Source organism: Hypanus sabinus, chromosome X1 (assembly GCF_030144855.1).
Source record: "Hypanus sabinus isolate sHypSab1 chromosome X1, sHypSab1.hap1, whole genome shotgun sequence".
NCBI lineage: Eukaryota > Metazoa > Chordata > Chondrichthyes > Myliobatiformes > Dasyatidae > Hypanus > Hypanus sabinus.
Window position 1 is genome coordinate 13,901,443 of NC_082738.1, and position 12,785 is coordinate 13,914,227.

At 39.8% G+C, this 12,785-nt stretch overlaps 1 protein-coding gene across 8 annotated transcripts in view; it reads right to left on the bottom strand.

Moving 5' to 3' along the window:
* Positions 1-3,658: 3,658 nt before the first annotated feature.
* The window catches only part of LOC132384607 (polypeptide N-acetylgalactosaminyltransferase 6-like), a 77,240-nt gene continuing 68,113 nt past the window's right edge, over positions 3,659-12,785 (bottom strand). For 7 of the 8 annotated variants that reach the window (XM_059955859.1, XM_059955858.1, XM_059955855.1 and 4 more), the window contains 3 exons: positions 12,312-12,413; positions 8,745-8,897; positions 3,659-7,586 (listed from right to left, as the gene is read on the bottom strand). In XM_059955859.1, the coding sequence (XP_059811842.1) occupies positions 7,473-7,586; positions 8,745-8,897; positions 12,312-12,413 (369 nt within the window). In that variant the 3' untranslated portion in view covers positions 3,659-7,472. The remainder of the gene's footprint in view (positions 7,587-8,744; positions 8,898-12,311; positions 12,414-12,785) is intronic. The other variant, XM_059955860.1, reaches the window with a different exon arrangement.

Consider the following 12,785-nt stretch of genomic DNA (forward strand, 5'->3'; position numbering starts at 1 on the left):
ATTATGTACACAATGTTAGCATTTAATGTCTTCAGTTTAATACATTTTAACTTGTGGAGATAAGGGGATTTGGCACTTAATTTTTCAAATGGGAAAGACACAGACTGTACAGCAAAATATACAGTTACATTTATTATTAGGTTCTTTAATATCATTGTTAATATGGGAAAAATTACAGCTGAGTTCGACTCAAGCAGCAATTAACAGTTTTAACCACCCCACTAAGCTTCTGAATAATGCTAGCTCACCACTCAGGCCCAGTCCTAATGCTGTCCTTCACCCTTTTGTCAAATGGCTATTATGCGTGTGTGAGTATGAACAGTGAACACCACAAGCTGTTTGGTTGTAGGGGACATACCAGTTCACATCTGCCTTCCCTGAACAATATCCATCTTCTTGATTCAATTGATCGGCCAATTCTATTGATAGGGAATAACAACACTCTTATCCGGTTAAAAGGTTATGGTTTCAAACCACACCTCAAGACTTGAGCACAATCTAAACAGTAATATGGAGGGTGGGCTATCTAACAAAGTCTGTTGTTGTTTATTCACTAGACCTTATTGAACTAGGCAGTCATTCCAATTTCCTGGGCCATATTTTTCCTTTCGTCATGGAAAAAGAAAAAGGATTCACATAGACAGGCACTTGATGGTCACCAAGGACTCTAAGCCAAAGGGCATGTTTACATGCTGTGTTGCTATAGAAACTACAGCACAGAAACAGGCACTTTGGCCCATCCAGTCCGTGCCACACCATTTAAGCTGCCTATTCCCATCCACCTGGACCCAGGCCATAGCCCTCCATCCATGTACCTATCTAAGCTTCTCTTAAACATTGAAATCGCATCCACCATTTCAGCTGGCAGCTCATTCCACACTCTCTCCACCCTGAGTGAAGAAGTTCCCCTCATATTCCCCTTAAATATTTCACCCTTCACCCCTCAAAGTTCAAAGTAAAATTTATTATCAAAGTACATACATGTCACCACATATAGCCCTGGCATTCTTTTTCTGCAGGCATACTTGGCAAATCTATAGAACAGTAACTGTAAACAGGATCTGTAAATTGTAAACATCAGGAATTGTAAACAAACTTGCACATGTAGATAATAAATAAATAACAATAAATAACCCATTACCCATAACCTCTGGTTGTAGCCCCCAACCCACCTCAGTGGAGAAAGCGTGCTTGCATTTACCCATTTATACCCCTCATAACTTTGTATGCCTCTATCAAATCTCCTCTCAGTCTTCTACGTTCCAAGGAATAAGGTCCTAATCTATTCAATCTTTCCTTATAAGTCAGGTCCTCCAGTCCCAGCAACATCCTTGTGAATTTTCTCTGTACCCTTTCAACCTTGTTTACATCTTGTCTGTAGGTAGGTGACCAAAACTGCACACAATACTCCAAATTAGGCCTCACCAATGTCTTAGACAGCATCAACTTAACATCCTAACTCCTGTACTCAAATACTTGGATCTATGAAGGCCAATGTGCCAAAAGCTCTCTTTACAACGATATCTACCTGTGATAAAACAAACAATGCAGTCTTGTATCTGATTAATGTTTGTAGGATTTTATTATGTTGACATTGTTGCTGTTTTTGCTTGTAGAATGTGAAAGGTGCACTCTTTACAACTGCATATTGTATATCCCGCTTTGACTTGACACGATTTCAAATGAGAGCATTGTCTCAGTTACAAAATTGTGAAGTGAATAATTTATATGAGCAAACAAAGTAAAGACTAATGCTACGTCCACACTAGACCAGATAAATCCATAACTGAAGCCTTTTCTCTTCATTTTGACCCTCCTCCACACTGAAATGGTGTTTTCCTCCTCTGAAAATGGAGCTTTTCTAAAACACCCTCCATAGTATGTAAATTTGAAAACACTGCTTGGGCAGAGTAGTGTGGACGGGGTAACTGGAGATTTCTAAAAATGCTATCATAACATGCCGGAACAGATAGTGGCAGCAGCGCGACATTTCATTGTTTTCTTGAGCTCAACCCCCCCACACAACCTAACAATTTCAGAATAGATGGCAATGAGACTGAAGCCAGAAGAGTTAGAAATGTACTCAAATACTTTGACCCATAACTTACTGAATAAATAAGTATACTCACTTTGCCCTGTTTTCTGTCCTTGCTCATATGAAGGTGGTTTACCTATTTATGCAAGTACTTCTCTGACAATAGATGTGTAACAGCCTACTGTAACATTGTATGGAAATACAAGATAACACTGATGCAGACATGTTTTATACATTTAACAAGGTGCTTTATTAATGCAACAGAGCTAGTCAGTTCTTCGATGTTCATTGTCAGGCGGGTCATACTATCCGTGAACTCCCTGTCAGTTGCCTCCATACGCTCCAGTATTTTTTTCAGTTTTAAGTCCTCCTGCGCGAGAGCCAACAGCTGTCCGTCGTTTGGCAATTTCCTTTTAAGTTTTTCTAGTCTGTAGCTGCACAAACGTGCACTTTCACAGCGAGATTCGACACCAAACATGTCGTTTCTTTTCTGTAGATGTGTCCTGCGCATGCCCAGTAGGAGGAGATTCGCCCAAATACCCATTTTAACGTGGACGGAGGTATTTTCAAAAACGCTTGGCCTGGGCACCTATCGTTTTTACGTGAAACTGGCATTTTCAAAATTATCCTGTCTAGTGTGGATGTAGCCTAAACCAGCATGCACCAGTTGCCAGTGATTAACATACCTTATAAATTCAAGTAGTCAATATGAGGTCTAGAATGTTTTTTGTGCTTTGAGTAGATTGGAGACCATTCCCTGTACATTCAAAAATCAAAAGTGCATGCATTACAGGGTAAAATGACAGCTGTATTAGATCAACAAATGCTTAAGCCATTGAAACTTCCACTGAATTTTCCTTTTTAGAGGTTAAAATGGGGACTTTTGATGGAGTGCAGCCAACATGATTATATTGAAGCAACACCAAATGAATAAATTAAAGATCTGAAGATATTTAAAGGAACAATCATAACAGAATGCAAATACTTGGGTTGGAGTTTAGCTAGGATATCCTCTAGGATGTTGCTATCCTGTAGGAGCTCATCAAAGTACAATTCATGGCTAGGCCAAGCAGGGAATTTACCCATTTAGAAAACCCAATCTACTGTTGACTTGATATTCATTCATCGTGGTAGTATTTTCTGAAAAAATGGGAATTGACTGATTCCATGCCAAGCCCAGCCCGCCACCATAATCTGATGTAAAGGCTATGCAACATTCAGCCAATGTTCCTCTCCACATCCTCATAGTCCCAATACAGAGGCCACTTGCAGCATCTTAGCAGAGTGCTCAAGATTAGCAAAGGTAAATTATCAAACCTGGGGATTGCTTAGGGTAGCATGGAAGTGCATCAGGTTATGCATATAATTACTAAACTATCTTTGAGACTTGGTAAATCCAATCACATCATGATCATAATTAAACGTAGAAGGATCAAGAATGTCTGTTCCTGAAAATTTCTAGTGATTTAATCCTTAGTAAGGGTTGGGGCGGTGGGGGGAATCCATGAACTAGAGCATTCAGTCCTCAAGCTCTAATGTGACTGCAGTCAGCAGTCGAGACCCTAGTACCTTCTCTTGCTCTGGTACCATGGATGAAATAATGAACAACACTTTCACAAGTCAAACATGATTTTATTATTGTCGTAAGTTATTTTAAAATCAAATATGGCAACATACTCAGCAGTGCTCAAGTGGGAAACAATTCAAATAAAATAAAAGAAATTGCCTTTTACAGAAATTTCAATTCTGACATGCTTTTTTATCCTCCTTCAGTTTCCTTCCCCGCATCCAGCAGAGGCCATCTCCCTCAGTCATGCTTTTGTGACCTTACACAACAAATGTTGGTTAGCAGCTCCATTTTCCCAAGAACACATTTTCACTTACTGGAGTAGGCCTTAATGGACAAAGATAATGAATACTTTTTAGTGCCCTTCACGATCCCTGGATGTCAGAAGCACTTTACAGCCAACTAATTACATTTTGAATTGTAGCCATTGTTATAAGAAAGGTGGCAGTTAATTTTCATACAGCAAGTCCCTTAAGAATTCCAGACAGTCTGTTTTAGATGTTAATGGAGAATAAATATTGGCCAGGACATCAGTGATCAACAGTATTCTTAACTAATTTTCCATTTACTTGAAAGTAAACATTAAATTGCGGAGGTACAGCTGTTGCCCTAGCTAAGAACTGAGCTCTTGCTCTTCTTGTTCTTTATGACACAGCATCAAAATAAGTGCATTTATTGACAAAACCAAAGACATTGTCGTGCTTCATTAAAACTCAGAGGCATTCTTCAATGCAGCAGGACTCCAGAGGGATTTACTGGGTTTTTAAACAATTATAATCTTCTTTCCTGCATTTTAAAAGAACAGCTTACACACAGAAGAAAAAATGCTTATACAATTGTTAGAGAGTAGTGATATACTGAATGATTTTTTTTTCAGAACTATAAGATTAGAATTCGATGGAGGTAGATATCAGATTTAGGAAATGGAATTCAAACCACATGTTCAATTTTCAAGAAATCAATATCCAGTTCAATAAATCAGGGTAAAACTAGAGTCATTAAGATGCAGGCGGGATAGTGGTCATTGTGTGAAAGTAGCCTACTCCTGAGCACATAAACCAGAGTCTAGAGCACAAGTACTGCTCCCATTGGATGCCTGATAACACCACAAAATTTCCACACAATATGAAGCAGATTGCCCAACTTGAAACAACTAAGTGTCTAAATGGAATATTCACAGGCTTTTGGATAGATAATTAAATTAACCATGATTTGCAGCACAGTATTATAAAGCAAATCATTTTTAGCTCGGGGGAGTAACTAAGTTTACTGTAGTACAGGAGGACCATTTTGATCATTGTGAAATGAGGAAAAAAGAGCTTCTTTGGTTTTAGATTAACAATGGGCTTCCTTCGTGCATATGCAAAAGTGCGATCATAAGGCAAACATTTCTACAAGTCAGAGTATAACAAATTCAAAAATGTGTAGAAAAATATAATTTGGGTTCTGTTGCCTCAAATCCAAAATATGAAAAAAATTAAATTAGGTAATCCTCAGATACTCAAAAGAGCCTCATGTAGTTTGATAATTCAACTCACCAACTCAGAATAGGCTGAATTATTAAAATTAGGGACTAGATATTTCATAAAGGAACCCAAAATCCATTTCAACTGTGTCTGTTATATATGTACCTGTTCAGTCTATTTCAAGATAGCTTATCATAAGCTATACAATTCCAATGTACAGACTCACTTTTTGCTAACCTCACATATCTGTGGAAATGCAGCTTGGTGTAATCAGCGTACCGAAAAGTCTGTGTTTACCCGTAACATTGATTTCAATGCTCTTTCTAGACAGAGAAAATTTTTTTTTACAGTTCTGAAGTTCTGTAAGTCAATGGCTAACTGAACAGGAGTGATAGACATCAAAACAGAACTGTACCTTTGATATGACGTTGCTCTTAATGTACCTATGATGATTTATTAAAGCTGTCTCACATTTGGTTACATTCATTATCAAGTGTCAATTGAGCTCAAGTACAAATCAAAACTAAAAGAATGAACTAAGTTGCTCTGTGTCCCATTCTGCTCATTTGTTGGATTTTAATTTGCATATGCTCTTCCCCTGTCCTTCGAAAGGTGCTGGCTCTTTGGTACCAGTCACCTTTTGGTTGGCATCTTGCCCAAGTGGTCATTATTCCCTGATTGTTGGCAAGTTCTTTTCACTAGTGCCAATGCTAGAAGCGTTTAACTCAACTGTAGTGTTCCTCCTATCTTACCACATAGGAATTAGTTAATTCAATGGAGACCGAGCACTTGAGACTGTTAGGGAAGTTGTGAAGAAAAGGAGAAGACTTGCAACTAAATTTCAAATGAGAAAGTACTTGCATAAACAATTTGCCTCAGGATATGACTTAATTGCCAAAAAATTGTCCCTGTATAGCAGCATTAGTCATAGGTTACGAGAAGGTAGGAGAACGGGGTTGAGAGAGAAAATAAATCAGTCATGATCAAATGGTGGAGCAAACTCAATGGGCTGACTGGCCTAATTTTGCACCTTTGTCTTACTGTGTTATTAAACACACAGCATTGGCTTCACTGGAACCAAATTTCATGAAGCAGAGTAGAAAGGTGGAGCTGCTATTGTAAAGCATATTTGGGGTGCAAGTGACAGGGAATTAATTTTCTATTCCTCTTAAGACCATATGTAGTTCCCACACTTAAAATCATAGGTAATCTAGAGCCACATTTGATACCAGGAACAATGCTGGAATACCAAAGGTGATATTTACCAGTTGAATTTATTTCCTTCCTATTTGATACATTATCTTGCAGCAAATTCACAGGTGGGAAGTAAGTATTAGACATAAAGAGGAACTTCACTTGGATAAAGGTGATTTAACATTCCCAGTGTTCTTCAAAACCCCATGCTAGATCTCTGAAATGAAACAATACCCTTCCCCAACTCAGTTCCCAATTGCTTCCTTTGGGAAAAGTTCCTTTCCTACCCTCACAGGGGAATAGCAGCTTCCTACCATTATAAAGGGCAGTGCCCTCTCACATAGTTTGGATTTTGACAATACGTTGGGATACATAATGTCAATACCTCTTCAGAGTTGCAAATAGAATGAGTGAGAATGAATTTCATACAGATCCTTTCACTTGACTCCATACAGCATTTCACAGGCTACAATTGCAACTACGCAGATAAAATTTGCAGCCAATTGTGCACAAAATGTGATTTTCTAGACCTGAGAGGGCAGAGGGGGCCTCCATATTGTGTTTTAAATTATAACTTTTCCTACTCCAAGATTTGAGAAATTTCAAGCTTCAATACGACTCCTCAGCCAGTTAAATCAGGAACAGATTGAATCATCATTTTAGAATAGTCTCCAGTGCATCAATCAAACAGTAGACTTCAACACTGTACTGCTTTGGATCAGGACCAATAAAAAAAAGTAGATAATCTCAAATCCAATTTACATCAAATGCCAATTGAATTAACACCATCTTACAAATGTTCCACATCACGGAGGGTGAGGAATTATAACCAATAAATGCATTGTGAATTCTGAATAAACAAAATATTCATCAAGTGAGAGGGAATGGGCAGATAGAGGCTAGGGGTCGGTTTGGGGAAGAAATAATTTTGAAGGATACAGGTTTTTTTTTTGAAAAGAAAATAGCCACAGAAAGCTGAGTGGAACTTTTCAAAATTTTGCAAAGATCCTTTTGATTCAAAGTGATTTCATTTTTAAACAAAAGAGGAATGAATCAGTAAGTCTCATTTGGTCTATATTTGAACTGAAATTCAAAGTTAGAAAAAGATTTGACGGTGAGGCTGGCCTTTAAATCGGACCACTTGTGCACATTTTCCCCACTTAGAATGATTCTGATAGTTCCCCAGGAACCAGCTTCTTTCTTGACATCACTAGGTGAAAAGCCACTGCTGGAACAGGTCTGCAGGGTTGCATGCAACAATGGATGGGTTCTTTCCCGATGCAGTCAAGCACTGATTAATCGCAGAATTTCTTATCAGGTCATTCTTAAAAGCAAAAAAGAAAGAAAACTCAACTTCGACACATATTTCTCTTTCCCTTCCCCTTCACCCACTCTCACTCCCCCAATCCCACCTTCTCCAGACTTTGCTGACTCACACCAGGGTACATTTCCATTGGTGCCATCTTCCATCTTACCAATTTTACTATGTCTTTCATCAAAAAAAATCCCTTTTAGTGCTCATGTCCCAGGGTGACTTGAAGCCTTGCTTCGCAGGAGGGGTGCAAGCTGAACAACTGTCTTTTCACACTCATGGTTTCCTTCTTTTAGAAGTTAGACATTCCTTCCCCATATTTATTTCCCTCAAATGCTAGAACTGGGAATGCACAAGAGAGCTCTACTTGCCCTGTATGAGCCAAGTGGTTATATGCTCAGTGTAGCCAGACACAGCAAGACTGAGAAATTTACTAGTGGCAGCTGATGATAGAAGCTGGGGCGATAAGGCAAGACAAAGACACTGCAGGGTCAAGGTAAGCCACAGCAGAGTCTGATCTTGTGAAATTGCTTCACATTTACATTTTCCAGAAAAAGGTAATAAGGCTTAATTTCCCATAATCACCATTCCCCCTCCCCCTTTGCTGTTTCAAAAATAGAAGATCCATTGACCGCTTGTGGTATCAGAGCACTCCACACCACCACAAATCTGTAAACAAACTGAACTATGGCATGCCTTACAGTAATACAAAATCCTGAATAACCTCAAATTAAATCAATGAGCCTCCGCGCCAGCAACTGATGTGAAGGCCTCGTGGAAAAGCGCTGGGGCAAGGATCATTAATCAAACAGAAACTTCAAGCTCAGACCCACCTTGCAGAGCATGAGTACTCCAGCACCCTTTAATAGCGACCTCTCGGAGATGGAGTAGTCTCATTTCTCATTGGAAACTCAAATCCACCTCCTGCAGAATAGAGTTTTCCAGGACTTTTGACAGCACCCAAGGTTTGACTTGGGCAAAGGAAGGGAAAGGTGGTCCAGGTTCCTATTTCTGATTTCTATTAATGACTTGATTCACATCTTTGGATAATGGAAGACAGGCATGGTGGCACACCCTAGAAGTGAACTAATCCTTGGGATAGGAGGGGAGGAAGAAGCCAGTCCCATTCCCCTTTCACAGACAAGACTATTAATCAATTGCAGTACTTACATTTAGAAATTCCCAGTGCTCCTCCCTCGGCACTTTGGTATCTTTCCCTGTGTATTTACATTGCTGTAACAGAACTTGGCCATATGCGGCATGAAGACACAGCTGCTTGCCAACATTGTGACGTATTTCAGACTGGGATGTATATTCAAAATACTGAAATTATCAATGGAGAAAAAAAGTGTATATTATCAGAACACAGCAGATCCCCAAGCAGAACCACAGTTATAAGCCAATCTACGGTGACTTTTCTTCACCAATCTTCCCTCCATTCCTCCTAAAGGCATAGCACTTTGGCTGAGATAGGTTTCCAAAGGCACCACCAACCACTGTTTGATAATGCTCCTCTGAATCCCGAGAACAAACACACAATAAAGGAGCCGTTTATTGGAAGTAGATATTGTTATTGATTGCATCATCTTACACAAGTAATTACTTTTCACTTTTGAGTCTAAAGAGCAAGCATTAGTGGACTGTTTAATCACCTAAAAGGTGGGCAAATGGAGAAGGCATTACAAACCCCAGCCTTCTCACATTGAAAACCATCATCCATTCATTGGCTTGAAGTGGGAATTCTGTCCAATTTTTCCCAATTGATTGAGAATCAAAGCTAGGATATCTTTGGTCTACTCACTGTTTTATACTGATGAATCATAATAGAAAACAATCAGCACGTTTCTTCCTCCCTCAATGAACTTGAGAACTTGTTTCCTCTCATTATCTTTCTCACTCATGATGGTAAAGCATCTCCAAAAGTTCTCAAGATCACAATGGGACAAACAACTAAGGTCGGACCACAGCTTCCTACAATTTACATCACACTACCCTGCTTGCAGGTTGAATATCCATTTCCTTTGTTGCTCAAATCACGGTCATCTTGTATGCCAACAGTCCAGATCTCCCAACTTCAGTCATAGCTAACTTAACTTTACATGATCCTTGGGTTGCATCTTCCAATTCACCCACCCTCTCATATGTTTGGTATGGTCTGTAAAGTTGATTAATTTGTCTGACAGGCACCAATAGATAATCCAGTTGTTAATACATCATCTTGAAAAGGAGTACAGACTGTGCATGATTAAAACTTGATTCTTTCTTTCTTGAACAACATGTTACTGAACCTACAGGGAAAAGTGCTATCTTAGATCTGGTCCTGTGCAATGACACAGGTAAGATTAGTGATCTTGTAGTTAGGCATCCTCTTGGAAAGAGTGATCACTGTATGACTGAGTTTCTCATAGAAATGGAGGGTGCAATAGTTCAATTGAAAACCAGTGTATTATACCTAAACAATGGAGACTACAATGGGATGAGGAAGGATTTGGCTGGTGTAGACTGGGAATACAGGCTATATGGTGGGACAGTTGCGGAACAGTAGAAGACTTTCAGAGATTTTTCACAATGCTCAACAAAAGTATATTCCAGTTAAAAGCAAGGACAGTAAGGGTGGGGAGAGCGAGCCTTGGATAACTAAGGAAATAAAAGAAGGTATCAAACTAAAAGTTTGTGCATACAAAGTTGCCAAGAGTAGTGGGAAACTGGAAGATTGGGAAAACTTTAAAAAGCCACAAAATATCACTAAGCAAGCAATAAAGAAAAGGAAGCTAGATTATGAGAATAAACCAGCACAAAATATAAAAACAGATAGTAGAAGTTTTTATAGTTATATAAAGTGGAAAATGGCAGCTAAAATGACCATGGGTCCCTTGGAATTTGAGAAGGAATTAATACTGGGTAATGAGGAAATGGCAGAGGCTTTGAATGATAATATTGTGTTGGTCTTCACGGTGGAGGACACATCTAACATGCCAAAGAGAGATGTTATGGAGATGAGGACCTCGATACAATAGCTATCACTGAAGAGGTAGTGCTGAGCAAAGTTGTGGGCCTGAAGATAGATAAGTCCCCTGGTCCTGATGGAATGCATCCCAGGGTACTGAAAGAAATGGCAGAGGTTATAGCAGAGGCTTTGATGAAAAGTCTCTGGACAGGTCCCGGCGGATTGGAAGACAGTGAATGTCACACCACTGTTCAAAAAAGGATGTAGGCAAAAGGCCAGTTAGTTTAACATCTGTAGTTGGGAAAATGCTTGAAACTATCATTATAGAAGAAATAGCAAGGCATCTGGAAAGAAATGGATCCATCAGGTAGACACAGCATGGATTCAGCAAAGGCAGGTCCTGTTTGACAAACTTTCTGGAGTTCTTTGAGGATATTACGAGCACAGTGGATAGAGGGGAACAGATGGATGTTATTCACTTGGATTTTGATAAAGTGCTGCATAAAAGACTTATCCGTAAGATGAGGATGCATAGAGTTGAGAGTGATGTATTAACATGGTTAGGGGTTTGGTTAACCAATGGACAGCAGAGAGTTGGGATACATGGGTGAAACTCCGGTTGGCAATCAGTGGTGAGTGGTGTGCCACAGGGGTCAGTCCTGGGCCTGTAACTGTTCACGATATACATTAATGATGTGGAAGAGAGGACCAAGTGTAGAGTATCTAAGTTTGCTGATGATACAAAATAGAGTGGAAAAGCAAATTGTGCAGAAGATACGGCGAGTCTGCAGAAAGATATAGGTAGATTAAGTACATGCACACAACGCTGGAAGAACTCAGCAGGTCAAGCAGCACCCGTGATTAAAGAGTAGCCAACGTTTCAGGCCGAGACCCTTCATCAGGAATTTTTGTCAGGAATTAGGAGTTGTATTTTTGTGTTTAGATTGATTAAGAGTCTGGCAGATGGAGTACAATATTGGTAAATGTGAGGTCATCCACTTGGAAGGAAAATGAAAGAGCAGATTATTTACATGGTAAAATATTGCAGCGTGCTGCTGTGCAGAGGGACTTGGGAGTGTTTGTGCACGAATCACAAAAGGTTGGTTTGCAGGTGCAACAGGCTATCAAGAAGGCAAATGGAATGTTGGCCTTCAATGCTAGAGGAATTGAATTGGAGGTTACGCTGCAACTGTACAGGGTACAGGTGAGGCCGCACCTGGAGTACTACATTCAGTTCTGGTCTCCTTACTTGAGGAAGGATATACTGGCTTTGGAGGCAGTGCAGAGGAGGTTCACTAGGTTGATTCCAGAGATGAGGGGATTAGACTATGAGGAGAGATTGAGTCGCCTGGGACTGTACTCACTGGAATTCAGAAAAATGAGAGGAGATCTTATAGAAATATATAAAATTATTAAAGAGATAGGTAAGATAGAGACAGGTAAGTTGTTTCTACTGGTAGGTGAGAATAGAACTAGGGGACATAGGATGGAGATGAGGAGGAACTGCTTTTCCCAGAGGGTGGTGAATCTGTGGAATTCTCTGCCCAATGAAGCAGTGGAGGCTGCCTCAGTAAATATACTTAAGACAAGGTTGGATAGATTTTTGCATAGTAGGGGAAAGAAGGCTTATGGGGAATAGGCAGGCAGGTGGAGATGAGTCCATGGTCAGATCAGCCATGATCTTGTCGAATGACGGAGCAGGCTTGACAGGCCAGATGGCCTACCCCTGCTCCTATTTCTTATGTTCTTATGTAAATGGCTTGCTTTTTCAAATGATCATTATCTGGTACCTGATTTCCTCCCATTCCATGGCATGGGTACATTATCAGAGGTTTTCCACCATGATTGTTTTCTCCCGCATCCAAGCAGCTTCCAGTTCCCTTGTTTTTAATCTGTAAAATAATGTACAGTTTATCAATCGGCCATTTTAATAATTGATGTGGTGAAGGCAAATTGTAAAAGTACTGAAGAGAAAGTAGAGATTGCAAAGCAGTAACCTCACTGAGGATGAAATAAAATCACCAATGCCTCATACAGTTCCAACCTACAGCAAAGGAATGGACTAAACCACGGTCTGGTAGCTTCACGACCCCGACAGCGTTACTTAACCCTACAGCACAAACGTGCTCCACATTTACTAAAGACTAGATTGCATAAAACACATGAGTTTGGGCTTAGCAACTGGCAGCTCTTCAGCTTCAGGTTGGTTTTGAAACAATCACAAATTGAACTTGGATTTCTATAGGGCTTATTACGTAGAGAGA